The sequence below is a fragment of the Salmo salar genome, chromosome 18 (genome assembly GCF_965601325.2).
Source record: "Salmo salar chromosome 18, fSalSal1, whole genome shotgun sequence".
Taxonomy (NCBI): Eukaryota; Metazoa; Chordata; class Actinopteri; order Salmoniformes; family Salmonidae; genus Salmo; species Salmo salar.
The window spans coordinates 13,925,483-13,941,117 of record NC_138308.1 but is presented as its reverse complement, the minus strand read 5'-3'; the positions used below and the strand labels follow the sequence as shown (position 1 = coordinate 13,941,117).

Below are 15,635 nucleotides of genomic sequence, written 5' to 3'. Positions count from 1 at the left end.
ACAGCCTAACCAGCTCTGCTGGCAACAATTTCATTACACTTTTTTGCAGATGTTTAGAGAAACTGGCCATATTCAACGGGTGTTGTACACATGTCACGTAACGAGCCAGCCAGCTAACGTTAGCTAGTTAAACAAAAATGAACAAAGTGCCATCAATGCCTAACATTAGGCTCTAACTAGAAAAGCTAACAGCTCTGGGAAACAAATAATAATGTCCGCAAGGGAGCTAGCCAGCTAACTTTAGCTAGCTAGCTAACAGTACACTTCAGCTTAAGACATATAGCTAGCTAGGTAAACAATGAACCTAGCTAGGTAAACAACGTTTAAGATCACACACGTAACGTTAGCTAACGAGTCAGCCAGCTAACGTTAAGCAACAATGAACAACATGCCAACAGTGCCACAGTGCAGGGAGCTAACCAACCAGGTCCAATGTTAGCTAGCTAAAATTAGGCTCTAACTAGAAAAGCAAATGGCTCTGGGAAACAAATAACATCAGCCACCTAACGTTCGCAAAGCTAGCTTGCTGGCAGTACACTTTAGCTTGAAATGAAACCACTTTGTCAAAATTACAAACGTGTAATATCTGAATGTAGCTAGCTATCTTACCGGTATACATCATGCATGATGGACGTGTCTCCCTGTCAGGAATGCCATACCACGGTTGCCCTTAGTTTGAAGATGTAATCCGGAGACAGGTGTTTTCTCCATGTGTTTCGCTATCATACTCTAATTCTACTGATTTCAAAACGTGATCCTCCAGAAATTGGAGAGCAACACTTATGCAGCTCCACTACACAATACATTTTTCAAAAAGCCGCTTTCGCACAGGATTACCAACAGACTGACGAGCTCAAATAGACAGAAGCCTTGACTATGGCAGACAAATCCGAACTCCTCTCTACATGTCCAGCCCACTCATTATCTCAGCTGATCATGGCTAATGGGAAGGTTGCCAGCTTTTTCTGTGGCTTAACCAACAAGGCTCTAATCCGTTTGAGAGGTTAGGGTGCTAAGTATTAATATTTCCGTGAGCGTAGCTTCCAAGTGTTCTCTCCCTCTTATTTTTTTATTTTATTTAACCTTTATTTAACTAGACAAGTTTTTATTTTTTTATTTTTGATTTCACCTTTATTTAGCCAGGTAGGCTAGTTGAGAACAAGTTCTCATTTGCAACTGCGACCTGGCCAAGATAAAGCATAGCAATTCGACACAGACAACAACACAGAGTTACACATGGAATAAACATAACATAGTCAATAATACAAGTCAGTTAAATTCTTATTTACAATGATGGCCTACACTGGCCAAACCCGGACAACGCTGGGGCAATTGGGAGTCCCATAGGGTGGCGCACAATCACAGCCGGTTGTGATGCAACCTGGATTCGAACCAGGGTGTCTGGAGTGACTTCTCAAGCACTGAGATGCATTGCCTTAGATCGCTGCACCACTCTTCCCTCCATATGTGTAACAATCCGTCATATCTTGCAGTCCACTAGGGACTATTATCTCATGTAAGTGTGTATTCTGTGTTATTATTTAGTTAGTAAATAAAATAAATCAATTTGTGTAGTACTGAATATTCAGAAGTGCTGGGGTTCTTGCGGATCCAAGGATTATACGACGTTCAGAACTCTTTAGAGTTTATGTCGGGAGAAAGTAACTCGTTAAACTACTTTTCCCGTGGTGCCCCAAATTCCTAATGAGTTAATTGTTAAATGATTCATTTAATTGAGTAATAATTAAGTTAGTTAGTAAAATAGCAGTCATCAGAGTAATGATAGTCAAGTCACGACCGTAGGGATGGTGCCAGGTTTCCTCCAGACATGACGCTTGGCATTCAGGCCAAAGAGTTCAATCTTGGTTTCATCGGACAGATAATCTTTAACCCCTGTGCGGCCTGGGCATCCAGCGAAAAATCATATCGCCATTAGCATAACAAAATTTAATAATTTTTAAAAAATCAAAAAAAAATCCAATTATTTCGTTTTATAGATACACCTCTCCTGAATCGAACCACGTTGTCCGATTTCAAAAAGGCTTTACAGCAAAAGCAAAACATTAGATTATGTTAGAGGAGTATATCGTAAAAGTAGCCACATAGCCATTTTCCGACCAACCACATGCATCACAAATAACCAAAAAACAGCTAAATGCAGCACTAACCTTTGACAATCTTCATCAGATGACACACCTAGGACATCATGTTACACAATACATGCATTCTTTTGTTCGATAAAGTTCATATTTATATATAAAAACAGCATTTTACATCGGTGCGTAACGTTGACTAACTATTTTCCCTCAAATGCATCCGATGAAACAGAGCTACAATTTACTAAATTACTATTCGAAAACATTTTTAAAATGTAATATTGTCATTCTAAGATTTATAGATGAATATCTCTTGAAAGCACCTGTAATGAAAGATTTTAAAATAACTTTACTGGGTAATCACACTTTGCGATAAAAGGGGATGCGATACTCAGAACAATAGGCTAGCAATAGCAATAGGCTAGCCATCTTGGAACAATCGCATATCACATCTAGTCTTGTATACTATTGTCAATAATCCCTTACCTTTGGTTGTCTTCATCAGAAAGCACTTCCAGGAATCCCAGGTCCACAACAAATGTATTTTCGTTCGAAAAAAATGACTCCTTTATGTTCCAAGAGCTTGTTCTTGTTAGCGCGTCTGAAGGCTGATCCAAATGCTTCGTCGGCCACGGGACAGCCATTTCGAGAAAATGCATTTTTTCCCCCATTTAGGTTCGTTCAAACATGTCAAACGTTGTATAACATAAATCTTCATGGCGTTTTTCAACAAGAGAGCCAATAAGATTCGAGGGGGACGATTGCATTGTGTTTCAAAACGTTTCGAAAGGGGAGGGTAACCAGGGGCGCCGGCGTCATAATGGTGATGGCTCTCTCCGTGTGACCACGTTCCACAGCGTCTCATTCATTCAATTTTAACAGTAGAAGGCTCAAACCAATTTGTGAAGACTGGGGACATCTAGTGGAAGCAATAGGAAGTGCTCAATGAACCATAGCTCACGGTGTGATTAATAGGCAACGTGATGAAGTTGAGTTAGCAATTCAGAATTCCACTTCCTGTTTCCATCTGTCTCGGGGTTTTGACTGCCATATGAGTTCTGTTATACTCACAGACACCATTCAAACAGTTTTAGAAACTTTAGGGTGTTTTCTATCCACAAGTATTAATTATATGCATATCCTAGCTTCTGAGTTTGAGTAGGAGGCCGTTTAAAATGGGCACGAATTTTTTTCAAAAAACGCTTTAGCGCCCCCTATCCTAGGGGAACGCCAAGAGGGTAATTAGCCTTTTACTGAGGAGTGGCTTCCGTCTGGCCACTATACCATAAATGCCTGATTGGTGGAGTGCTGCAGAGATGGTTGTCCTCTCCACAGAGGAACTCTGGAGCTCTGTCAGAGTGACCATTGGGTTCTTGGTCACCTCCCTGACCAAGGCCCTTATCCCCCGATTGCTCGGTTTGGCTGGGTGGTTCCAAACTTCTTCCATTTAAGAATGATGGAGGCCACTGTGTTTTTGGGGAACTTAAATGCTGCAGACTTTTTTCGGTACCCTTCCCCTGATCTGTGCCTCAACACAATCCTGTCTCGGAGCTCCACGGACAATTCTTTCGACCTCATGGCTTAGGTTTTTGCTCTGACATGCCCTGTCAACTGTGGGACCTTTCTAAATCTGTCCAATCAGTTGAATTTTCCACAGGTGGACTCCAATCAAGTTGTAGAAACACCTCAAGGATGATCAATGGAAACCGGATGCACATGAGCTCAATTTTATGTCTCATAGGAAAGGGTCCGAATACTTACATGAATAAGGTATTTCTGTTTTCATTTTTAATGAATGTGCAAACATTTCTAAACAGTTTTCTCTTTGTCATTATGGGGCATTGTGTGGTGATTGAGTGAGTAAAATGTTTTATTTAATCTATTTTAGAATAAGGCTGTAACGTAACAAAGTGGAAAAAATAAAGGGCTTAATGGTAAGTAATGTAGTGTAATTTTGGAGTAACCTTTATTGTAAATAAGAATAGACTGTTTTTAAACACTTATACATTAAAGTAGACGCTACCAGGATTACGGATAATCCTGAATGAATCGTGAGTAATGATGAGTGAGAAAGTTAGACGACATTAATATCATACCCCTCAGAAAATGCTAACCTCACCTTCTATTGTAATGGTGAGAGGTTAGCATGTCTTGGGGGTATGATATTTGTGCGTCTAACTTTCTCACTCATTATTATTAACGATTCATTCAGGATTATCTGCAATCATAGTAGTTTTCAAAAGAATGTAGAAGTGTTTAGAAACATTTTCTAATCTTATTTACAATAAAAGCAACTCCAAACGATACTACATTATTTACCATTTATTTCTATTGGGCACAAAATAATCTGAAACAACCAAAACAAACAGCAAATGACTCCAAGTTTGTAGAGTCACAAGCCTGATGTAGTCATTGATTGCTAGGAATATGGGACCTAATACTAAAAACGTTTGACTACTTTAATAGACATACAGTTGAAGTCGGAAGTTTACATATACCGTAGCCAAATATATTTAAACTCAGTTTTTCACAATTCCTGACATTCAATCCTAGTAAAAATTCCCTGTCTTAGGTCAGTTAGGATCACCACTTTATTTTAAGTGAAATGTCAGAATAATAGTAGAGTGATTTATTTCAGCTTTTATTTCTTTCATCACATTCCCAGTGGGTCAGAAGTTTACATACACTCAATTAGTATTTGGTAGCATAGCCTTTTAAATTGTTTAACTTGGGTCAAACGTTTTGGGTAGCCTTCCACAAGCTTCCCTCAATAAGTTGGGTGAATTTTGGCCCGTTCCTCCTGACAGAGCTGGTGTAACTGAGTCAGGTTTGTAGGCCTCCTTGCTCGCACACACTTTTTCAGTTCTGCCCACACATTTTCTATAGGATTGAGGTCAGGGCTTTGTGATGGCCACTCCAATACCTTGACTTTGTTGTCCTTAAGCCATTTTGCCACAACTTTGTCCTTTTGAAGACCCATTTGCAACCAAGCTTTAACTTCCTGACTGATGTCTTGAGATGTTGCTTCAATATATCCACATAATTTTCCTTTCTCATGACGCTATCTATTGTGTGAAGTGCACCAGTCCCTCCTACAGCAAAGCACCTGTACAACATGATGCTGCCACCCCTGTGCTTCACGGTCGGGATGGTGTTCTTCGGCTTGCAAGCATCCCCTTTCCCCCCCAAACATAATAGTCATTATGGCCAAACAGTTATATTTTTGTTTCATCAGAAAGTACGATCTTTGTCCCCATGTGCAGTTGAAAACCGTAGTCTGGCTTTTTTATGGCGGTTTAGAGCAGTGGTTTCTTCCTTGCTGAGCGGCCTTTCAGGTTATGTCGATATAGGACTCATTTTACTGTGGATATAGATACTTTTGTACCTGTTGCTGTTGTTCTGGGATTGATTTGCACTCTTTGCACTAAGGTACGTTCATCTCTAGGAGACAGAATGCGTCTCCTTCCTGAGCGGTACGACGGCTGCGTGGTCCCATGGTGTTTATACTTGCGTACTATTGTTTGTTCAGATGAATGTGGTACCTTCAGGCATTTGGAATTTGCTCCCCAGGATGAACCAGACTTGTGGAGGTCTACAATTTTTTTCTGAGGTCTTGGCTGATTTCTTTTGATTTCCCATGATGTCAAGCAAAGAGGCACTGAGTTTGAAGGTAGGCCTTGAAATACATCCACAGGTACACCTCCAATTGACTCAAATTATGTCAATTAGCCTATCAGAAGCTTCTAAAGCCATGACATCATTTTCTGGAATTTTCCAAGCTGTTTAAAGGCACAGTCAACTTAGTGTATGTAAACTTCTGACCGACTGGAATCGTGATAGTGATTATAAGTTAAATAATTGTTGGAAAAATGACTTGTGTCATGCACAAAGTAATGTCCTAACTGACTTGCCAAAACTATAGTTTGTTAACAAGAGTGGTTGAAAAACCAAGTGTATGTTAACTTTCGACTTCAACTGTAAGTGATTTTGTCCCAATACTTTCGATCTGTTTAAAATGGGTGGACTATGTACAAAAAGTGTTCTAATTTCTAAATGGTTCACCCAATATGGATGAAAATACCCTCAACTTAAAGCTGACAGTCTGAACTTTAACCCCACAGTCATTGTATCATTTCAAATCCAAAGTGTTGGAGTATAGAATGTACTCTTTGCCACTGTCCCAATACTTTTGGAGCTCACTGTATATAACAGATGATCGTTTCCAAAGCAGCATACACATTGTCGTGACGTGACTATCATTGTGATGACTGCTATTTATCGAATAATTATTACTCAATTTAAATTAATCATGTAACATCTAACTCATTAGGAATTTGGGGCACCACGGGAAATGTATGTTTTAATGAGTTGGCGTCTCCCGAATTAACTCAAGAGTGTATAGACGTCGTACCAGTCACCAATTAATTATTTCCTCATATCAGTTTCATTCTGAACGTCGTTGACTTCGTAAATCTGCACAATCCCGAGTCTTACTAATCATTCTGTACAATACATTGATTTGATTATTTACTAACAAGCTAAATGATAACGTAATATAGACACGGTGTACGTTATTGATTAGAAACGTAACACGATGACAAGTCCCTAGCGGACTAATACAATATGACACTGGCTACACAAGATGGAGATTTAAAGAGAGCGAAAGCGACAAAAAGAAGCAACACTTGGATACATTTGGTAACTATACTTATAATAGCCCTAATACCTTGCCCCGAACTGCCGGTCTTATGGGTGAGAAGTAATGCATGTATTTACGTGTTGAAGGTCTTCGTTGGGTGTCTCTGTTAGGCCCAGACCTCCCTGGGCAGAGTTCCGCTCGGTGAGAAGGGGTCTGTTCCTCAGTGTAAGTCTCTGATTGTCCACAAGATGTCACAATGTCCTTTCTCTTAGTTGTCTGTTTACTTGTACTCGTTCTGGAAGAGGGGTCTTCTGAGCCGTGTAGATGATCCCCGAGTAGGGATAAGAGCAGTGTAGACAATGATTTGACGAGAATAACCGGATGGTCCTGCTTAAATTCACCTTCTTAGATGCAGTACTCAACCGTAGCAATGATTAAGAGGTTCCTTTGTCTTCAGCCTTGTTGCGTTTCGGGGTTGTGACTAATCGTAGACCTCAGCTGCCGCTTATGGCCCTTCTAGTCTGATATGTTAATTCTTAACTCAAATGCTTTATACCCTTTGGTAAAATTGAGGCATTTACATCAGGCTGGCACACTCTCTGGGTTCCCCGGGGCGTGGCTAGTTACGAGGCAAGGTATCACAATATGATCTCGTTAGATAACTAAAATCACAATCTTATCGTCATAAAAACATTCTTTATCCTGGATATTTTCCACACAATTTAAAGTATGTAAACATGACATACACATATTAAAACTCTTCAAGTTACAATGTTTTCGTTATAACGTCTTCATGCAACCTTTAATGACATCACAAAATAGACATTCATATTCCATCTCTCATCATTCCCAATATTCGGATATTGAAATATATTGTCCATGGTTTGATGTGGAAGTTCTTGGGCGGCAAACTCTTCTGTAACACAGATGCATTCCATTTGCCCAAATTAGGCCCCAAAAGGAATCGTCTGCTGCCTATTGTTAACGATCCATGTGAGGTGTCATAAAACCCCCACATCATTCCTCTCTCCCTCTGCGGGAGAGAGGGAGCTCTGTAGAGCTGATCCACTGTAATCTGATCCTTTGGAACCTCACAGGAGAGTCATGACAACATATTACCATGTTATATGGCCTATTGGGAATCCAACCCATAACCTCCCAAAAATGTTGTCCTTTTCTGTGCTGCAGATGATGGATGATCAGCCGTCTGAGCCTGATGAGGAGAGTGAGGTGAAGGTGCTGGTCCTGTCTCCTCGCTGCTGGGCAGTCTCCTCACCCTGCTACCTGGACAACTCCAGCAGATACTTCCCCAAGCAGCTCTCTACCTACCTGGCAGAGTTCACAGACTTCTACTCTAACAGTCAGTCCCATTCTGTCATCTGTCTTTTCACAAAGTTTTGGCTCTATGTTTCTCTCCTCATATTGATATACACTGAACAAAAATATAAATGCAACATGTCAAGTGTTGGTCCCATGTTTCATTAGCTGAAATAGATGTTCCCAGAAATGTTCCATATGCACACAAAAAAACGAATGTGTACATCCCTGTTGGTGAGCATTTCTTCATTGTCAAGATCATCCACGTGACAGGTGTGGCATTTCAATAAGCTGATTAAACAGCATGATCATTATACGGGTCACCTTGTGCTGGGGACAACAAAAGGCCACTCTACAATGTGCAGTTTTGTCAAACAACACAATGCCACAGATGTCTCAAGTTTTGAAGGAGCGTGCAATTGGCATGCTGACTACAGGAATGTCCACCAGAGCTGTTGCCAGACAATTGAACGGAGATTTCTCTTCCATAATCCGCCTCCAATGTTATTTTAGAAAATTTGGCAGTATGTCTAACCGGCATCACAACCACACCAGCCCTGGACCTCCACATCCGGCTTCATCACCTGCGGGACCGTCTGAGACCGGCCACCCGGACAGCTGTTGAAACTGTGGGTTTGCACAACCAAAGATTTTCCACACAACTGTCAGAAATCGTCTCAGGGAAGCTCATCTGCGTGCTCATTGATCTTACCAGGGTCTTGACCTGACTGTAGTTTGGCGTCATAACCGACTTCAGTGGGCAAATGCTCACCTTCGATGGCCGCTAGCACGCTGGAGAAGTATCCACCAGAGCTGTTGCCAGAGAATTGAATGTTCATTTCTCATACCATAAGCCGCCTCGAACATCGTTTTAGGGAATTTGGCAATGCGTGCAACCGGCCTCATAACTGCAGACCACGTGTAACCACACCAGCCCAAGACTTCCTTATCTGGTTTCTTCACCTGCAGGATTGTCTGAGACCAGCCACCCAGACAGCTGATGAAACTGAGGAGTATTTCTGTATGTAAGCCCTTTGTGGGGAAATCTCTTTGATTGGCTGTGGCTCATTTGGTAGAGCATGGTGTTTGCAACGCCAGCATGGTGTGTGCAACGCCAGGGTTGTGGGTTCGATTCCCACGGGGGTCCAGTACCAAAAAAAATGCATGAAATGTATGCATTCACTACTGTAAGTCGCTCTGGATAAGAGCGTCTGCTAAATGACTAAAATGTAAATGTAAAAAATGGGAGCCAGGCCTACCCGCCCTGCCCAGTCATGTGAAATTCATAGATTTAGGCCTAATGAATTTATTTCTATTGACTGATTTACTTATATGAACTGTGAAATCGTTGAAATTATTGCATGTTGCGTTTTATTTTTAAGTATATTTTAGATCTTTCGCATAAGCCAAAATCTCGCCAAGTTCCATCAGAGCCAGTCTGTTACAATGTCATCTTTGAGAACGAAGTGCTAGAGGCTGATTGGTGTGTGATGTGTGTTTGTCTGCAGGCCAGTGCATGTACAATCTGACCCACAGTAAGCCCCGGCGTCTGCAGTGGACCTGGCTGGGCCATGCAGAGCTGCACTATGGCCCCTGCACTCTCTACGTCTCCACCCTGCAGATGTACATCCTCCTACAGTTCAACCACCAACAGGTAACTAGATGGGGGAGAAACAGTGCAATGCACAATGGGAAATTGAGTTTAATTATTTCATTTTCTTAATTGACACTAAACTACCTCCTGTTATTCTTTTCAGGATGTATCTGTGGAGGCTCTTCAGCAGGCTACAGGCCTTTCTCCAACAGTGCTGGCCCATGCGCTGTCTCCCCTCACTGCAGAAAAGGGCATTCTCACCACAGACAGCCCCGACAGCAATCTTGTGAATGGTGAGCTCCCGCTCTGTCTTTCCCTGGCTAGCTCTTTCTCTGAGCCTTTCACAAATACATTCTATGGAACTACTGTGGATCCCTGCAATCCAGCAATTTTTGACAAAAAAAGATTCCATCCCCTGAATTGTTCCCGTTAGATGCTATTTACTGTTGGCGTTTGTGGAGTTGGACTGAATGTAAGGTTTTGTCCTTCTCTACACATAGGAGTCCTGAGGTTGAACAAAAAAGCTCTGTCTCAGAGTTTGGAAAACCACAGCTACTGCTACCTGCTACCCAAGCAGACCTACCTGAATGTGGACGAGGACGCTGCCTGCTCGCTGGAGAGGAAGAGGAACTTCATCTACTGCCTCATCATCCAGATCATGAAGGCTGAGAAAGAGATGAACATAGACAACCTGGTGTTCAGAGTAAGGCCTTGTTCCCTCATGTGTGACCAATGGAGATGATCAACTGATCCTATGTTTTATTTTACCTTTATTTAACTAGGTAAGTCAGTTAAGAACAAATTCTTGTTCAGGGGAGAAAGACAGATTTTTACCTTGTCAGCTCGGGGATTTGATCTTGCAACCTTTCGGTTACTAGTCTAACGCTCTAACCACTAGGCTACCCTGTGTAGTGGTAGTGTAAACATTCATCCCTACATGTTTCAGGATCAGCTTTTATTTCGATTCATCTTTATTTGATGTTCCAGATGCTAGCAGCGGGTGTCTTTATGTCCCTTATTTTATCCCTTGTCCTCCCTCAGGTGTTGGACACGTGTCAGAAGCGGGAGGTGACTCGTTCCCCAGGCTCGGTGCGTTTCAGCTGCAGCACTACAGACGTGCTGTCCTGTGTCATGCACGTCATCAGCAAGGGCTACATCAGGCGCAACGAGGACAGCCCCCACATCGTGGAGTTCCTGCCTGAAGACCCCTCCACTCCCCAGAAGGGCCAGGCGAATTTCTCCTTCAGCAAGGCAGAGCTGAAGAATAACCCCAGCAGCAGCAACGCTGACATCAGGTGTGCGGATGACCCTTGACCTAGTGGGGGAAGGGTTTTTAATGTAGATTGCTGGTGTAGTCTCTCGGTTGATTCTGTATCTCAGGGCAAGTTCTTTGTTTTTGAATTGTAGGGAAGGAGAGTAGAATAATTATTAACAGGCCTTCTTTTCCATGTGTATGTCTGCTATAGCCATTGCATAAATGCTTTAATAGCTAACCAATTGGGTTGAGGTCTTCAGCCCTGACGTTACAGCACTTATTTGTGCCATATGTACTCGTTCTGTCCTAGTTGAGCTTTTAAATACACATTGACCTAAACTGTGGCTGCATCGCAATGCCTGACAATGTCAGTCATTTCACATACAGGATGACCATTGACCACTGATGCTGTTTATCTAAGCCATTACCTTCAAAGAAACCCATGGCTCTAATAGTCTAATACATGCAACACAAAGAAATCTAGGCTGTTATGCCATATGTTGAGAAACAGTCAAAAGATGCAAGTGAATGTTCTATTAATATAAATAATAAAGAACATTTAAACTTTGAACCACGTTTGTTGCTTTCTTATTTTGTGTGGGTATAATACAGTAGTCTAGGAATGCTGTGTGGGGTGATCTTTTTTTAATGAAGATACCACAATTTGTCTCTACAGCTCTTTGCCATTAAAATCACACGAACTACTAACCTGATAATTACAAGCTCTGCTTTCCATAAGGATGTTATTCTGCTGCACTGTTTTTAATAACACATGCTTGTTCTCTGAAATGAGAGTATTTCCAATGTAATCATGCTAAACTGTGACCCTCCTCACGTTTAAGAAGTTAAGATTTCCATAGCTGTAAGTTACCTCTTGTGACCCGCTGTGTCTTCTCCTCCAGCCTGGAAGGCATCATTGCAGCCCCTCAGAGTGTGGAAGACGGGGTCCTGGAGGCTGTCCTATTGTCCATGGGCCGGACTATGAACCAGGAGGAGGTCGGGCAGCTGATGCAGCGCACAGTGCAGCAGGTCTCTGGCACCCTGAGTCTGGACCTGGACCAGGCTGAGCACCTGCTGGTCCACTGCAAGTGGAACGTGGATGTGCTAATCCAGCGCTACACAGACGACCCAGACTCCCTGGTCATGGCTGCTGGGCTGAGGGGCTGGAACCCCCAGCCACCCCCCAGCCCTGTGTCCAGCTGCCCTGTGTGCCTCATCTCTCAAACAGGGGAGGCAGAGCCCGTTCCCACCCTCTGTTGCATGCACTACTGCTGCCGGGTCTGTCACTTTACCGATTTAAAAAAAAAAAAAAATTCTAATCCTTTTCCAACTTTAAACTAGTTTAATCTTGTATAGATGCTTTAAAGGGACATTTTGCAGTTGCAATATCATTTTACTTAGAAATTAATGATATGTACCCATTGATTCTTGCTTTCAGAAAGTATTCATATATTTTGTTACAGCCTGAATTCAAAATGGGTTTAATAGATATTTTCCCCGCCCATCTATACGCAGTACCCCATAATGACAGTGAAAACACGTTTTTTTTCCCCCCCACATTATTTGAAATGAGAGTGAGAAATAGACTACAAAGTATGTGGAGACCTGCTTGTCAAACATCTCATTCTAATTATTAATATGGAGTTGGTCCCCCTTTGCTGCTAAACAGCCTCCACTCTTCTGGGAAGGATTTCCACTAGATGTTGGAACATTGCTGCGGGGACTTGCTTCCATTCAGTCACTGATGTTGGGCGATTAGGCTTACCTCGCAGTCTGCGTTCCAATTCATCCCAAAGGGGTTCGATGGGGTTGAGGTCAGGGCTCTGTGCAGGCCAGTGAAATTCTTCCACACCGATCTCGAAAAACCATTTCTGTATGGACATCCGCTTTGTGCACGGGGGCATTGTCATGCTGCAACAGCAAAGGGCCTTCCCCAAACTGTTGCCACAAAGTTGGAAGCACAGAATCGTCTAGAATGTCATTGTATGCTGTCGGGTTAAGATTTCCCTTCATGAAAAACAACCCCAGACCATTATTCCTTTTGCACCAAACTTTACAGTTGGCACCATGCATTGGCGTAGGTAGCGTTCTCCTGGCGTTGGTCGGACTGCAGATGGTGAAGCTTGATTCATCACTCCAGAGAATGCGTTTCCACTGCTCCAGAGTCCAATGGTGGCGAGCTTTACACCCCGCCAACCGACACTTGGAATTGTACATGGTGATCTTAGGCATGTTGCTCGGCCACGGAAACCCATTTCATGAAACTCCCGACGAACAGTTATTGTACTGAAGTTGCTTCCAGAGGCAGTTTGGAGCTTGGTAGGGAGTGTTGCAACCGAGATCAGACAGTTTTTATGTGTTTCAGCACTCGGGAGTTCCTGTTCTGTGAACTTGTGTAGTCTACCACTTTGTGGCGGAGCCATTGTTGCTCCTAGATGTTTCCACTTCACAATAACGGCACTTAAAGTTGACTGGGGCAGCTCTAGCAGGGCAGAAATTTGACGAACTGACTTGTTGGGAAGGTGGCATCCTATGACGGTGCCACGTTGAAAGTCACTGAGCTTTTCAGTACGGCCCATTCTACTGCCTATGTTTGTCTATAGAGATTGCATGGCTGTGTGCTCGATTAGATACACCTGTCATCAACGGGTGTGGCTGAAATAGCCGAATCCAGTAATTTGAAGGGGTGTCCACATACACTATATATACAAAAGTATGTGGACACCCCTTGAAATTAGTGGATTCGGCTATTGTACAATATTTGCACATTATTCTTACAGAAATTCCTCAAGCTCTGTCAAGTTGGTTGTTGATCATTGCTAGATAATCATTTTCATGCCGATTTAGGTTAAAACTGCCACTCGGCTTCTCAGGAACATTCGCTGTCTTCTTGGTAAGCAACTCCAGTGTATTTGGCCTTGTGTTTAAGGTTATTGTCCTGCTGAAAGGTACATTTGTATCCCAGTCTGTTGGAAAGCAGACTGAACCAGGTTTTCCTCTAGGATTTTGCCTGTGCTTAGCGCTCTTCCATTTAGTTTTATCCCCAAAAAAAAACGATGACAAGCATACCCGTAACATGATGCAGCCACCACCATGCTTGAAAATATGAAGATTGGTACTCAGTGATGTTGGATTTACTCCAAACATAACACTTTGTATTCAGGACATGAAGTACATTTCTTTGCTACATTGTTTGCCGTTTTACTTTAGTGCCTTATTGCAAACGTTGCATGTTTTGGAGGGGAAAAAATTCTGTACAGGTTTCCTTCTTTTCACTCATTTAGGTTAGTTTAACATTCACTGCTCAACTGAGGGACCTTACAATTATCTGTATGTGTGGGGTACAGAGATGACGTAGTCATTCAAAAATCATGCTGTCCATGCAACTTATGTGACTTTAAGTACATTTTTACTCCTGAACGTATTTAGGCTTGCCAAAACAAAGAGGTTAAATACTTATTGATTCAAGACATTTCAGCTTTTCATTTTTTATTACATTGTAAACATTTCTTAAAAACACAATTACATTTTGACATTATGGGGTATTTATTGGGTGTAGGCCAATGACACAAAAATCGAAATATCAATTTTAAATTCAGGCTGTAACACAACACAATGTGGAAAAAGTAAACGTAAATCATTTCTGAAGGCACTGTAACTTGAGCTTAGTTCAACTGTCTTTGCCCCATCAGAACCCAAAATGTACGATTTTTACAACGTTTGTAAAAAAAGAAAATGTAAAACACTACAGCCTTAAAGCATGGTTTAAACTACAAATGTGATATCATGGATGGTCAGTCCCTTAATGGATAGCTCGGTCTATGAATTTGAGCGGTTAGATTTCTCCAACCCCATCCCTCAGCTTTTTACCGAAACCAGGGTGAGGGTGCTTTATTGTTTCAACTGCTGATTGCTGCTTTAAGGATGAATTAGACTGTTCATGTTGAGTCGTTACAGTGAGGGGAAAAAGGTATTTGATCCCCTGCTGATTTTGTACGTTTGCCCACTGACAAAGAAATGATCAGTCTATAATTTTAATGGTAGGTTTATTTGAATAGTGAGAGACAGAATAACAACAAAACAATCCATAAAAACGCATGTCAAAAATTTTATAAAATGATTTGCATTTTAATGAGGGAAATAAGTATTTGACCCCTCTGCAAAACATGACTTAGTACTTGGTGGCAAAACCCTTGTTGGCAATCACAGAGGTCAGACGTTTCTTGTAGTTGGCCACCAGGTTTGCACACATCTCAGGAGGGATTTTGTCCCACTCCTCTTTGCAGATCTTCTCCAAGTCATTAAGGTTTCGAGGCTGATTTTTGGCAACTCGAACCTTCAGCTCCCTCCACAGATTTTCTATGGGATTAAGGTCTGGAGACTGACTAGGCCACTCCAGGACCTTAATGTGCTTCTTCTTGAGCCACTCCTTTGTTGCCTTGGCCGTGTGTTTTGGGTCATTGTCATGCTGGAATACCCATCCACGACCCATTTTCAATGCCCTGGCTGAGGGAAGGAGGTTCTCACCCAAGATTTGACGGTACATGGCCCTGTCCATCGTCTCTTTGATGCGGTGAAGTTGTCCTGTCCCCTTAGCAGAAAAACACCCCCAAAGCATAATGTTTCCACCTCCATGTTTGACGGTGGGGATGGTGTTCTTGGGGTCATAGGCAGCATTCCTCCTCAAAACACGGCGAGTTGAGTTGATGTCAAAGAGCTCCATTTTGGTCTCAT

At 42.2% G+C, this 15,635-nt stretch overlaps 1 protein-coding gene across 4 annotated transcripts in view; it reads left to right on the top strand.

The window, feature by feature from the left end:
- LOC106576725 (cullin-9) overlaps positions 1 to 15,635 on the top strand; it is an 84,848-nt gene that overhangs the window by 54,092 nt on the left and 15,121 nt on the right. For 3 of the 4 annotated variants that reach the window (XM_014154070.3, XM_014154074.3, XM_014154072.3), the window contains 6 exons: positions 7,924 to 8,095; positions 9,561 to 9,706; positions 9,810 to 9,939; positions 10,147 to 10,349; positions 10,688 to 10,941; positions 11,804 to 12,179. In XM_014154070.3, coding sequence (XP_014009545.2) covers positions 7,924 to 8,095; positions 9,561 to 9,706; positions 9,810 to 9,939; positions 10,147 to 10,349; positions 10,688 to 10,941; positions 11,804 to 12,179 — 1,281 coding nt within the window. The remainder of the gene's footprint in view (positions 1 to 7,923; positions 8,096 to 9,560; positions 9,707 to 9,809; positions 9,940 to 10,146; positions 10,350 to 10,687; positions 10,942 to 11,803; positions 12,180 to 15,635) is intronic. The other variant, XM_014154075.3, reaches the window with a different exon arrangement.